This window comes from Sarcophilus harrisii, chromosome 3, assembly GCF_902635505.1.
Source record: "Sarcophilus harrisii chromosome 3, mSarHar1.11, whole genome shotgun sequence".
NCBI lineage: Eukaryota > Metazoa > Chordata > Mammalia > Dasyuromorphia > Dasyuridae > Sarcophilus > Sarcophilus harrisii.
In genome coordinates, this window is record NC_045428.1 from 425,345,743 (window position 1) to 425,360,336 (window position 14,594).

The window sequence follows — 14,594 nt, forward strand, 5'->3', positions numbered from 1 at the left end:
TGCTTAACTCTAATTTTAATGTGATTTTCCACCCTAAAATTTCCACCTTCAGTAAAACCAACTCATTTTAATTATGTCATTTTCCATTGTTCTATTACTAACCATTGTTAATGCTGTTGATTTTTTATTGTAGTTTAATGTAACTTTTCTGAATTGTTTTGTCCATTATGTCTTAAGCTTTTCCAAATGTGTTTGTTTTCTTTCTCTTAGTTAGACTATTATAAAAACCATATTTCAAGATCCAATGATCTTAGTGGTTAAGGACAGATTTTTTTTTCACATAATCTATAGTGGAACATTAGCTATTACCAAGAGTTAAAAAAAAATTATTTCAAACATTTTAATATTTCTGAATTCACCACATAATTGCCCTCTATCCCCCTTCTTTTCCTTTGTGTTTTGGTTTATTTCACCAACTATAACCAATTCAATCCATAAAATAATTATTACTTTTTATTCTCAGGGAATATATGCCAATATTTTTCCAAACCACAAATTTTCCATTTGACTTTGTGATATCTTTGTGGGGTTTTTTGGAAATCACATACTTTTCCTGAATCATTCTGAGAAAAAAAAAATCTATACAATGATAAAGATTCAGAAGCTGAATCCATCAGGTAATGGAGATCTGACCTAGATCTTGAATAGAGAGAGTGAGAGAGTGAGGATGTATCTTTTCTCAATCTAATCCTTAAATGAAGTCAATTAGATTCCCAACCATATATGGCCCAGAGACTTGTACTACTGATTTATTACCTCTTCTTCCCTCCCACTCCTGGATTCTTTATGTTACACAGGTGTTGTACAAAGAGAACATGGGGACAGGAACCCCAATCCCGATTACTCCAGAGATGGAGAGAGTCAAACACAATCAAGAAAACTTTAGCTCGGTATTTTAAAAAGAAAAAAAAAAACAACCTTGTATTTTATTGCTTTTTTAAATTAATGGTTTAAAAAGTATCCATTCTTAGTTTTTTTAATCTAATTAACTTATCCCAATAAAATCTCTTACAGCTCTTTTCCTCCTGACTAAAAAATTGCCCTTTCACCTGATTTCTTTTAACTTGCTATTTTCTGGTTAAATTTTGATGCAATCTTTAAGAAATCTTTAACTCTTCTCCTTGCTTAAGAAAATAAATGTTAATTGCCCTCATTTCAAATTTTAAAAACTAAACTGCCAGCTATTTAACAGTCTAAGTGGCTGGGATCCTCCTTTTATTCTGCTTTGGTAAACATAGATAATGAAACTTGAATTCAACCTGAAGCTCCTAAAAAATTCTGTTCTGGAGACACTTCCATCCTTTGGCTTTACTTTTTATTCTAACATTTTCTCTGTCTATCTGTATAAGGAATTGGAGCCTGAGCCTACAAAATATATTCTTTTCATGGTATTTTGTAGATTAAGTTTTAGAAATTTGTCGTGAACATCTGATTTAGATTGACTTTTTTAAAAGTACCTAACATGCTTATTTTAACCAAAAGTTAAATACTCCAACTTTGTTTTTAAAATAATAAAAACTGAGAGAAATTTGCCCAAGAATATGAAGTAAAATAATGTGTAGATATACATCATGCCCATTTACTCCAAATATCTTAGTATGATTTATTATTGATATTTCCCATTTTAAAATCATCTTCACATTTTATCTTTTTTTTTCTTTGAGCATATCTTCCTATTATAATGTTCTGGAGGATTGAAATTATACTAACTAAAAACTTTGATGTTCATGAATTTACTTGATACTGCAGATTGGATTGCTCTCAAGGACAAAAACAAAAGTCCTTTCTTCATTCTTAGTGCTTTGTTCCATTTTGTGTATTTTGGTTTTTATACTACATCAAAGAAATAGTTGAGGGGCTCCAAATGGCAGAGAAGTTTCCATTAATCTGATTTCTTTCTCTCCCCCTAACCCCACCCCAGAAAAAATGGAGGAAGTTTGTATTGATTGCTGCTTTTCTCTGGATGCCTTTTTGTGTCATACAGGTGTTGTACAAAGAAAATCTGGGGACAGGAATCCCAATCCCCATCACTCCAGAGATGGAGAGAGTGAAACACAATCAAGAAAACTTTAGCTCGGTATTTTGCAAAGGAAAAAAAAGATGCCATTTAACATCATAATAAAATTAGCTCTTAACAGCTTTAAAAAGTACTTGCCTTCCTTAGCTTTTTAATATCATTCCCGTAGGAAGAGAAAAAATAAGTTCTTCACCATAATATTGCTACTGACTCATTTTTTTCCCTTTAAAAAAACCTTTTTGTTGTTGTTAGTGTTGAAAAGGAGGGAGGCATTTCATTTTTAGATAATAATAAAAAATTTCTAACAACCTCATTATCCTCATTATTATTATTCTAGAGCTCTTAAAATGGAAAAAAAATAACATATATCCCTGTAACCTTTTCAATTAAAACTTATTAGAGCCTCATCAACCTCCTTACTCCTTACACAGATGCAATACCTGGGCATTGCAAGAAAACTGAACTGATACATAAAACTTACAAACCAAGGAATCTTATTCATTCCTGCTTTTCTGGTTGCTTTCTCCTCATGCAGGTGTTATACAAAGAGAACCTGGGCAAGGGAACCCCCTTACCCATCACTCCAGAGATGGAGAGAGTCAAACACAATCAAGAAAATATTAGCTCGGTACTTTGGAAAGAAAGAAAAAACCCCAAGTTTTTAACAAATTAAAAATAACTCACATTAATTCTAGCTTTTAGGAAAAAAAAAATGAATAAGTTTGTGTGACTTGTTAGCCTATTTGTTGCTGGGTTTTTTTTTAACTTTAACATTTTGAAATAAGATTGTTTTAATCATTAATATGAAGTCCTACTTATGGAAATAAATTTTCCTATAAAATACTATATACTATATATCTTCTTCCTATACCTTTCCTTCCTCCCCTCCACTCCAAAGTTCTCTTTGTTTCAATGGGCTTTTAAATTCTGGAAAAACAGACCAAAAAAAAAAAAAAAGAAAAAACCTACCACCACCAACAATCTAGTTAACCTGAGCATTTCAGAAATATTAAGGTTGAATATCTTATGGTATTTTTTCTCATAACTTTTGGCTTTTCATTTGCCTTGTCAATTTTATACAAAGAGAACTTGAGGTTAATAACGCTTATACCTCTCCTATAGAGACAATGACATAAAATTGTTAATAATTTGGCTCTGATGACTAAAGAAATAAAAATAAGATTTTCTTCTGAGTAACATCCTAACAAAATGTTTGTTTAGTCTTACACTTTTATCTAAGCATTAGACCCATTCTTAGATCTAGATATACAGGTTCTTAACTATATCTTGTTTTGGCAACTGGTTTTGTTGTTCTTGATGAAAAGACCAGGTCTTTAGGTGTAGAGGACAAGTATAATATAAAAATTAGTTCTTGTGGCCCTCAAAAAGTTTATGGTGATAAGTTTCTCAAAGACCTTGTCAGAATCATTCTTTTCCCCCAGGCTACTGGGAAGAGGGAAATCCTGAGGTTTTTCATCCCAACAGTTTTTCCAAGTAGAGGGGGAAATACTTTTGTTAAAGATCTTCAAGCCCTTCAGTCTTATTAAAAGCTCTTATTTTAGACATTGAAGAAAGGGATATAAGAAATGGTAGCTAGAAAGAGAAGAAAACAACCCTTTATTTTACGTTAAAATATAATAATTGCATATAATAATGCAAGATGGATTTTTTTCCCTCCTCAATTTTTTGTCTATTGATTTTTTTTCAAGTTGACTTTAAGGTCAGGCTATATTTTGGTTCAAAATTCAGTTCAAAATTTTTCTTCTATCTAAAGTAGTGGAAGCCAGGCTTTATAGCACCTTAGAAGAACAGTGGAAAAGTCACTAAGAGATAGGGGTGAGGATTATGATTCATTGAAAAATGGAGAAAAGTTCTCTTGTGGTCATTCAATCGCTTGGGGAGCAAGGCAGTTCTCTATCATTATGCATGGTTTTTAAAATCTTTCCTGTCTAGGGAAGACTTGTGTATTTGCAGATTGAATTGAACCCCAATATTCTAGGACAATGCAACTCATCTTAGATACTTCTTAACATATGCTTTCCATCTTAACCTTCCTTATGTCCCAAATGTTCTGCTACTCTGGTCCACTAAAAAGCAGTTTATGTGAGTTCGTATGAATCATTTGGTAACATGAATTCTCTCTTCTTTTTGGGTTTCTGCATTCCACGATATCCTATAGGTTTTGTACAAAGAAAATGTGGGGAAAGCCACCCCAACCCCAGTCACTCCAGAGATGCAGAGAGTCAAACGCAATCAAGAAAACATTAGCTCGGTATTGTCTTGAAAAAGAAAAGTGCTTCATAATTTGCAAAATAACCATTGCAGTTTGGTCTGCTCCTAACCCATCCCAAATTGCTTTGTTGGGTTTTCTCCCAGACATACCCACACAAAAATTACTGCTGTCCCTAAATCATTTTTGAATACTACAATAGTACCTTTAACTTGTACATTAACTTTTTTTTTACATTAACTTTTAATAGCTTATTCCCAAAGAGCTGTTTCCACTCACAGCAGTGAATTAAAACATGTAACTTTTCTAAGTGGGATTAATTCAATGCCCTCAGTGATTTTTGGATGCATACATCTTTGTATCCCATAGGTATTATACAAAGAGGGCCTGGGGAAGGCAACCCCCACACCTGTCACTCCAGAGATGGAGAGAGTCAAACGCAATCAAGAGAACGTTAGCTCGGTATTTTGAGAGATAAAAAATATATACATATATATTTAAAAGTAATGAGCCTGCCAGATTTTTTTTCCTGCACCTAATTCATTCTGTTTTCCAAACACTTTCTCTGCATATCTCCTTTCCTTCTTGTTTTCCCCAATTAAAAACAACAACAACCTGCTTTTCCTTTTAAAGCAGATCTTTTGCTTTATGAAATAACATTTTAACAATTTCCTCTTTCAAGGTGCTTTCTTTTTTTGCAGTGATCATACTGAACAGTAACCCAAGTTAAGCACTGAGTTTCAGAAATGGTTGTCTGCTTTCTGATATCTGGATGCTTTCTTGGATCCCATAGGTTTTGTACAAAGAGAACATGAGAAAGGCCACCCCAACACCTGTCACTCCAGAGATGGAGAGAGCTAAGCGCAACCAAGAAAACATTAGCTCGGTATTTTTTAGAACAAAAAAAAAATATTGTAACTCCTTGGATGATAACATTTTAACACTTTATAAAATGTGTACCTTCTTTAGCTCTCAACCTAAAACAATCACCCTAAAACTAACTTCCCTCTGTGCTTTTATGGATTCAAAATGATCATACTAAGACATAACATTTTAATTCCCAGTGCTTTCTTTCTTCTTCACCTCCCTATTGTATTATTGTAGGGAGAAGGGATGACACACTTATATAACTGCTTGTCACAAGTTGACTTCCTAACAATCTAAATCTCTGACCTGTCCCTCTGTGTTTAAAATAAAGGTGTGAAATGAGTAATACTCTGAAGGAATGCACTTTTTTTGATGTTACTCACATGATTCATTTTGTCTTTCAGTAACTAGGGTACTTGGATTTCTTCATTAACATATTAATTGTAAAATAAGATGAAAACTTTCTCCCACAGGAACAAAATGTTGAGAAGAGAAAAAATATGGCTAAAAAGTATGGCTAAATATTTCTTAAATCCTTCTTAAGGAAATGATAATTGATGCTTTAGAAAAAATACAACATTGTTACTACCCAGTGGTAATCCCCCAAGAAAATTCTTATAATGAAGAAATATATTTAAATAAAGCAAACCAACAAATTGACCATTCTTGACAATATACGGTTCAGCACTTCCCTGGAAAGAAAAGGAAGATCTTTATATCACTCTTCAGACTTAACACAATCCCTAAGAGACTTTCATTTTCCATAGTTTTTTTATACAAAGAGTACTTGAGATCAATAACCATTATATTTTTCTTATAAAGAGAGTGACTTAGAGTCACTAATAGAAAGGTCAATTCCTAGTAAATTCAAGAGGTTAGCACATTCTGTTGTATAATGGATTTGGAGTCATAAGATTCCAAGTTGCTGTTCAAGGTGAGCTCCCACAGTTTACTATGACCCTGAATAAATCACCGAACCATAGTTCCCCTATGTTCCCTCTATGTACAAAAATACTATGATTTTCACAGCATCTTTCAAAGTATGACTGTGACTTTCAAATGATATATGAAAAAATATATATAATTCATGTAGGCAAATACACATTTAAATTTTCAAGTGAGAGAAAATTATAAGCTGGACCAACTATTATGCTCACATTAATTTTAACTTTTTTCCCCTCAGATTCCCCAAAATTTCTCTTTCCTCTAATCCATATATTTTTCAAAACCAAAGTTAGTCTTCTCACTCTAAGAATAAACAGAGAGGTGAGTTCTCCCCATGTTCTAATCCTTGCCAGCAATCTTTGTTGTTGGTCAGGGTTCCCCCATTTAGCTCCTTCCAGCATCTGGCATCCATGAGAAAGGTTTTAGGTCTCACAGACATCATGCCATTGTGAACACAACTCACTCCCTTTCTCTTTGTTAGGTTCTATATTCTGATAGTTTCCGGAAACAAGTTCAAGGCAAAGCTGCCTATGTCTTAGACACCCCAGAAATGAGACGGGTGCGAGAGACCCAGCGCCACATCTCAACGGTGAGTGATGTAGCTGTTGCTGGCAGGCTCAATTGCCTGTTCTAATATCTAATATGGGACACGATCAGCTTACATCATCTTTTGCCTTAATTAAATATCAGGTGAAGTACCATGAGGACTTTGAAAAGCATAAGGGTTGCTTCACTCCAGTGGTGACTGACCCCATTACCGAACGAGTGAAAAAGAACACACAAGACTTCAGCGACATTAACTACAGGGGTATTCAGAGAAAGGTGGTGGAAATGGAGAGAAAACGGACTGATCAGGATCAAGAGACCATAACAGGTAAAAAGCATAGGAATGGAAAGGAACCACAGACCTGCCTCCTTCATTTGACAGGTGGACTGAGTGATATAGGTGATATTAGATCTTAATTCTTTAAATTCCTTACCTAATACTTTTTTTAGATTATTTACATCAGGCCCAAAGGCAAAGAATTAAATGCTGGCAAATCTGAAAGTTGTCAACCAGAAAATCAGCTGAGAAAATATAAAGGCCAAAGTTCTAAATGGGAGGTTAACAAATCCCTGAGAATAATCTTGATTATGACTGAAGTTATCTTGGTGACTAGCATCCTGTAATAACATATGACAAAAAAAAGGCATGTAATGAATAATAATAATGTTTAGCAATGGCATAGGATTTAAGGTTTGTGAAGAACTTTACAAATATTACCTAATTTAATCCTACCAAAAACCCTGGGAAGCAGGTGCTATTGTTATCCCTATTTTACAGAGGAGGAAATTGAGGCAGTCAGTTAATAAACATTTCTTAATGACTTACTGTGTTCTGGACTAGCTCCTTAGCACATTATTCCTCTACTACTTAATTCTGACACAGTAAGTGATTGAGCCAGGACTCGGTTCCAATTTTGACACCAAGGGCTATGTTCTTCCCAACATACCTTGCTTCTATATTCCCATCTTCCTTTTGTGAATGAAATAGTTTGTTTTTGTTTTTTTCCCCATCCATCAATTAACAAGCATTTATTAAGTGCCTACTATTTTAGGAGAATGCAATGAGAAAAAAAAAAGTCTTTAAAATCAAGGGGTTTATTTACATTTGATTAGGAGAACCATGTGCATAAAAGATATATAAAATAAACAAATGGAAGATAAATTTTAGGGAAGCTTTACTAAGGGGGGGGCTGGGAAGAATAAGCATATTAGGCATCTATTTTGTGCTGACCAGGGAGCTAAGTAATGTTCAAATATGATCTCAGTCAATGACTAAGAACTGGAGAAATAAGGAAAAACCTTATGTAAAAATTGGTTAAATTCTGATTTTTTAATCCATTCTGTCTATGTGTTTCTGTTTCTCTGAAGAGATGGAAGAAAAAAAAATTTACATGATAACTTTCTTGTATATTTAAAGGGAATAGCAAAAGGTACATAATAGATTTGCAGTTTCATGTGCAATAATCTTTTTTATTAAACAAATGTTATGAAAATGTTATGTTATGAAAATGCTTATTTTATTCTATAAATTAAATAAATACAAATTTTTAAAAATTGATGGTTGAACTGAAAGAAACTAGAGTCTTTTAGGCAGGGATTTGGAGGAATGGAATTGGAACAGTCTCATAGAGTCCTTAAGTTATAATTTGCTTCACTAAAAGGCTTACGGGTTTGGCGCACCAATCCTGGCTCAGTTTTTGACTACGACCCAGCAGAAGACAATATCCAGTCCCGAAGCTTACACATGGTTAATGGTAAGTAATTCTTTGAAATTGTTTGACAACAAAACAATCAGGCAAATTATCGTATCGTGTATGTCTCACAGAGTATACAACTTGCCAGATTTCTGTTATAAGAATAATATTTTATTTTTAGGTTCTGAAACTGCTTTCCCCAAATTTTCCACTTTCCTATCATAAAATGGATACAGAAGCCAAAAGCACTTCCTATATTTGATTCAAACTGATTAAATATATTCAGATCATTTTTGGTCTAATATATATATAAATTACTTATAAACTAAATACTATCATTTTGGTTCTTTCCCTTCTTATTTTTGTGCCTACACTTATGCTACTAATCCTTCTGCCCATTAAATAGTAAAGAACAAAAGAACAAAAACAAAGAATAGTTTTAAAAGGGGGACTATATCTACCAAATTGAGAAAATAGTTAATATTTCTTACATCTATTTAAATTTGGAATAAGACAACACAGTCAATCACGGTTGATCTAAGTTATTGCATTTAGACTGAAGTTACTATTTGTTTTTAGTATAAATTATATATATATTCCTTAAAATCACTTTCATCACTTTTTCCATCCTGCTTCTCACTCACTTTAGTGCAAGCCCAAAGGAGGAGCCGTGATGCCTCTCGATCTGCCAGTGCATTGAGCATCAGTGGTGGAGATGAGAAATCAGAGCATTCAGAACACCACCTTTCCCATTACAGCAATGGAGGAGTCTTCTTCTCAGCAACCTCATCAGGTAGTATAACAGGATTACATGAAGCTTGTCAAGTAGATACAGAAAACATTTGGTAAATATAACTTATAGTTATAAATATTTGGTAAATAATTATATAATTCTTTAAAATTAATTGGTCTCTGTTCTATTTCCCATGAGCATATGATAAGGCATAGAATTTATTTTTCTTATTGAATAAGAGGTCCAGGAAGAACATACAAAGCCCTGTGTGTAATAAAATCTAGAATTTATTTCCATTAATATTGAACATGCACATTTCCAAAGACCCATGAATGGTAAACTCTAAAATGTATTTCTTTTCAGATTGAAAGATAGGTTCAGGATGGTTTATTGAAAGCCAACTGAAAATAGTTGAGCTGAGAAATCCTGACTCAGGAAATGAAGCCAACAGTGAGTTGAATAATGAGTTTAGAATAAGTGAAAAGTTCATTTATGTTGTGGTTTTGTTTCTTTGTTTCTTAGCAGAAAGAGCTTAGATTTTTATTCCTTTCTCAAGATTTTAGCTTTGCCAGACAATAGAAAGGGCAAGGTGGTCCATGTTTTGGAAAGGAAATTCAGCTGTTGGAAGAACAAAGTCAGTGGTTTGTGACCAACTTTTCCCTGCCAGGATTAATTATTTCTTTTTTTTTTTTTTTTTTTTTTTTTTTTTTTTGCAGCTTACAAACATGCAAAAACTACAGAGCTTCCACAGCAAAGGTCATCTTCTGTTGCTACCCAGCAGACAACAGTATCTTCTATCCCATCCCACCCTTCTACTGCTGGAGTAAGTGAACAGTAGTGTTTGAAAATCACTCTTCTCCAAAATCTCAGTTGTTGACTTTTATTAAAAAAAAAATAATAATCATAGAATTCTAAGATGAGAAACTGTAACAAGTATTTTTCCCCTAGAGAATTATGAAGACCGAGTTAGCACCCTGGATACCTTAGAATCAGCCGGAGTCAGGATAAGCAAAAGTCCTTGTTCTTTATTCTTTGCTGAAGTGAGAGGAATTGACACAGGAATCTCTTCCTCTCCCGGCCAGAAGTCACTCTGGCTTGTCTTACTCCACCCTCTAATCTCTCCTACAATTTTCTGTATACACTAAAAGATTGAGCCAGCACAGAATAGTGGGGTGGGCCATTTCCCAAGAATATGCTAATAGAGTTTTGTCTAATAGGTAATTAGCCTTAAGTGCTTGGCTGTCCAAGTGCATCTGCTCAGTTTCAGCCCATTACATGGAGAATGAACCCTCTCAGTCACCAATGTCCATTACACTAATGGCAAAAAATCCTTCCTTTAGCAAACTTAAATCTCATGTTTTGTAGGCTCCTTAGTTAAATGAGAACATATGTATGGATGTATAATATGTAACATATAGTGCATATGGATATAAGTAGAGAGATATATTGTGTTGTCTGAAATAGGCAGCTCCTGAATATAGAATACAATCATTAAAATGTTTTAGTAGGTCAAAAAGAATTTAGGTGCTTTCTGTGGCAGATACAGTCAAATACTCGGACTAAAAATACAAGTAGAAAGACAATTCCAATTCTTAAAGAGTTCACATTCTAATGAGAGAATACTCACCCTCACCCAAAAAAAGGGAAGTTTGAAAAGGGTGAGGGCAGAGGAAGGCAAAGTATCTTTTAAAAAGAGACAAACTCATAAGCAATACTAAAAATATTATTGTATTACCAAATATTTATTTGGGAGAAATTTGTTTTCTCTGAAAATAGAGTATTTTATAAAGTGGTGAAGTTAATCATTATTTTGCAATTCATATTCTTTGGCCATATCTGGCACATCACTGCCTTAGAAACATCCCATCCAGATCATATAAAATCTGGGATACACAATGGGGCAAGAAATAAATTTTGGGAAAGGAATATTTTATGGGCTTTCTCTCTCTGATGGATATTCTGTTGCCTCTGACAGTGGTTGAACAGATATTCTCTCCTCTTCATCCCTTCTCCAAACCCATTCCTTTTCAATTTCCATCTCATCTGCCCACAAGGCCCTTCCATCATTCCATCAAGGGCTTGGCTGACAGACACCTCCAAAAAATGAAAAAATCTTGACTTAGAACCCAACCCTAGGGAGACTAAGCTAAGCATAAGGACTCCCCTACTTTAGCAGGCCAACTAAAAAGGAAACCTACCACTATTTGTTTCAGAAACAGCAAGGACTAGCACTCCAAGGTTTAAATTAGCTTCTCTAATCTAAAGGCTAATAAAGATGTTTTGTTCTCACTTGATCTTTTCCCCCAATTCTTTTTTTAATCCCTTCCTCCTGCTGCCCCAAATCAAGATCAAAGTTTTTTCTATTCTTAGAATCCAAGAAATCTTCCCCTACTTATTTTTGAAATCTGCCTCTGCAGTAGAAAAGAATAATCCTACCATCACATAGAATCTAGATTAGAGATTATAGACCACCTGGAGGGAGGTGTGTTGCCTTTAGATGGGACAGATATGGTTATTTCATGTATAACAATTCAAGTGTTGATTTTAGTTTGGGGTACTGAACACTGATGACTCTAAAAATATTATTTCTTTGGAACCTGTCTCCAGTTCCACATATATTAGAATATAAACTCAAGGGCAGGGACTGTGATGCTTTTTGAAAACTTATTCCCTAAATATTTAGCCCAAGACCTAACATATATGGCATATGGCTTAATAAATTTTTTCTATTCATTCATTAAACATTGAAGGGGCTCAATAAATATTTCTTTAGTCCATGAATGATCATTTAGTCAGTATGAAATGACTTAAAAATTTAGGCTAACGATGAAAAAATCATTAGCACACACTATAAGCTCTAAAGATGGGAGAAAATATGCAGTAATTAAAAATAGCTAGCATTTATATAGTACTACTATGTGCTAGGCACTGTGCTTAATATTATCTAATATAATCCTCACCACACACCTGAGAGGTAGATGCTATCATTATCCTCATTTTAGTTGGGAAAAAAAAAATGCAAAAAACCAGAGGTAACCCGTTTAAGTGACTTGCCAAAGTCACACAACTACTCTTTGGACAGGATTTGAACCGTAAAACCTACATAAAACCATAGCAGTATTGTAGCAGTGCCTCAAAGCTCTGGTCTTTCTCTGCTTTAAAAAGAAGGCAAGATGATTTCACATATTGCCTCCTGTCTTTTAAGTAATGGGTATGTTTAAACTGTTTGATAAATTAAAGATGTGGAATTTGTCTCCATACTTTCTTTGCAAATCAACATTGTGCTTTTCTCTTCCTGCCGGCAATCACAGAAAACCTTCCGGGCCATGTATGACTACATGGCAGCTGATGCAGATGAAGTGTCCTTCAAAGATGGTGATGCTATTGTCAATGTTCAAGCCATCGATGAAGGCTGGATGTATGGCACGGTGCAGCGGACTGGCAGGACTGGGATGCTCCCAGCTAACTACGTGGAAGCCATTTAATTATTACCTGGCAGCTTTCAAGCTGTCTTACTGCTTTCCCTTCTTGATTTAGTTTTATGACAAATTGCTTCCTGATCCTGTTCTAAGTAAAATTATGGAAATTTAACCAAACCAATCTTAGCATTAAACTAGAAATATTTTCTGCAGCTCTGACTGGATTTACATAAACAATTGAGGGACAATATAATTAAACCTGTCATCTACATATAATTCTTTACATAAGAAATGTCATCTGGCAATTTGAGGGTTTTTGAAAAATGGAATTTTCAAATAAATTTTGGTTTTGAAATGAAGTGAACTTCAGGAAAATTCAACAAAATAAGGCTTCTGCTGTGTTGGATTATTGGCTTTTCTTTTTTGGCATTGTGAACAGTTTTTATTCTTTTGTTTTGAAGCAAGAACATAGTCAAAATAAACACAAGGCAAATGCAGAAAAATGCCCCTTTCCTCTTTTTGCTTACTAAATGCTAATGCATGCGTCTTTTCAGTCAGATTTACTGGGGCATAAAGCTAATGTTCTCTATAAATTAGTAATAAAGTTCACATTTCCACAAGCGATTTGGCTGATTTAATTGGGAAGTGATGCAGTTCAGTGCTGGGAAGGAGCAGGGTTTCACAGAATCAGAGTAAGAGGGACCAATGAGATGAAACAATAGCTTTACTTGGTACATTTAATCCTCCATGGTTAGTCAGCCATGATGCTTTAGAATCTGGCAGGAAGAACACAAGCAGTCTGGTCATAGTTATAGACAGACATCAATCAGCTCTCTTTACATGAAACATGTAAGTTCCCAGCATAGAAAGACTCAAGATAGAGTCCAGAAAAAGGAAGTGGTACTAGGCAGAAGGTACCTAGAGAACCTTCAAGATTATCTAGGGTCTGATTCAAAAAAAAAAAAATACAAAGCCTCCCAAAACAGGCTTTTTTAGACAATGCATTTTTTTTTTTTTTTTAATATCATGGCAGTCAGAAAGAACAATAATCATTTTTGTGTCACAGACCCTTTTGGCAATCTGGTGAAGCCTATCAACCCCTTTCCAGAAATCATGTTTTTAAATAATAAAACACAAAGACCAGTTATATTGAAATAGAACCCAGTTTTTAAAAATATGTTGGAATCCAGGCTAAAAATCTTGTCAAAAGAATTTGAAATGTAGTCTAGACTATACTCTAGTCTCTGGTCTCTATCTAATCTATGAATGGCCAGAGACCAAGCAGGCAGAAGCGGGTGTCAATCAAATAATTAATTTCAAAGTGAGGAAGGCAGGTTTACAAACTGAAATCTTCCCAAGGACAACTAGACTTGCTGGGATAAAGGTAAGTTTATATCCCCCTCCCCCCGCCCAACCACTAAAAGGTGGAGTACAATGCAATCATCCATAGGTCTTGATTAAACAATTCCCACAGCAGGTCCACCATACAGCCATTTCTGGGATGATATAAGTGTTTTTGAGTCCTTTGGGAGTTTAAGTCATTAGGATCTCTGAACCTTGTGATCATCAAATGGTAGGAGTCACTGAGCCTTGTGACTGTTCAGCAGGCTACCAGAGTTAAGGTGGTGGTAATGTCTGGTTCACTTAGCGCTTACAAACACAGAAATCCAGAAATTGTTTAGCAGAGATGACTGCAGTACATCAATGGAATAAGTCAGTTAAAATTCCAGCTCCCAGGCCAGGGTCTTCTGGAGAAAAGGGGAGTCCCCTTTATCTAAACATGTGCAGATAATTGATAAAAATCATTCATCACACTGATATCAATATGAAAATTATAAATCACTTGACAAATCCCCACTTTCAACTAAACATGTAATTATTTAACTCGGCTCTTTACAATAACTTTTTTTTTTTTTAATTGCATGCACTTCTAGGAAGACAGCTGGAAAAACAGAGAAGCTAAAGGTTACTCTAATCTTCTCATCTTCTGCCTAGAACATTGCTCAAACCCATCCCTATCCCATCACTAAGAGGATAAAAGCAGAATAGGAAATAAGCAAGCCATCTGACTTTTGGGGGAAATATTGAAAAACAGAAGCAACTGAAACTTCCCCCAAATTACATTTCATCTTTTATTAGCTGG

At 34.5% G+C, this 14,594-nt stretch overlaps 1 protein-coding gene across 5 annotated transcripts in view; it reads left to right on the forward strand.

The window, feature by feature from the left end:
• NEB (nebulin) overlaps window positions 1–13,571 on the forward strand; it is a 206,663-nt gene extending 193,092 nt beyond the window's left edge. For 2 of the 5 annotated variants that reach the window (XM_031960684.1, XM_031960685.1), the window contains 10 exons: window positions 2,553–2,645; window positions 4,197–4,289; window positions 4,617–4,709; window positions 5,041–5,133; window positions 6,541–6,648; window positions 6,750–6,933; window positions 8,267–8,359; window positions 8,949–9,092; window positions 9,749–9,855; window positions 12,344–13,571. In XM_031960684.1, the coding sequence (XP_031816544.1) occupies window positions 2,553–2,645; window positions 4,197–4,289; window positions 4,617–4,709; window positions 5,041–5,133; window positions 6,541–6,648; window positions 6,750–6,933; window positions 8,267–8,359; window positions 8,949–9,092; window positions 9,749–9,855; window positions 12,344–12,517 (1,182 nt within the window). In that variant the 3' untranslated portion in view covers window positions 12,518–13,571. Of the gene's footprint in view, window positions 1–797; window positions 891–1,984; window positions 2,078–2,552; window positions 2,646–4,196; window positions 4,290–4,616; window positions 4,710–5,040; window positions 5,134–6,540; window positions 6,649–6,749; window positions 6,934–8,266; window positions 8,360–8,948; window positions 9,093–9,748; window positions 9,856–12,343 lie in introns of all 5 variants that reach the window. The other 3 variants (XM_031960690.1, XM_031960686.1, XM_031960687.1) reach the window with 3 other exon arrangements.
• Window positions 13,572–14,594: the final 1,023 nt, after the last annotated feature.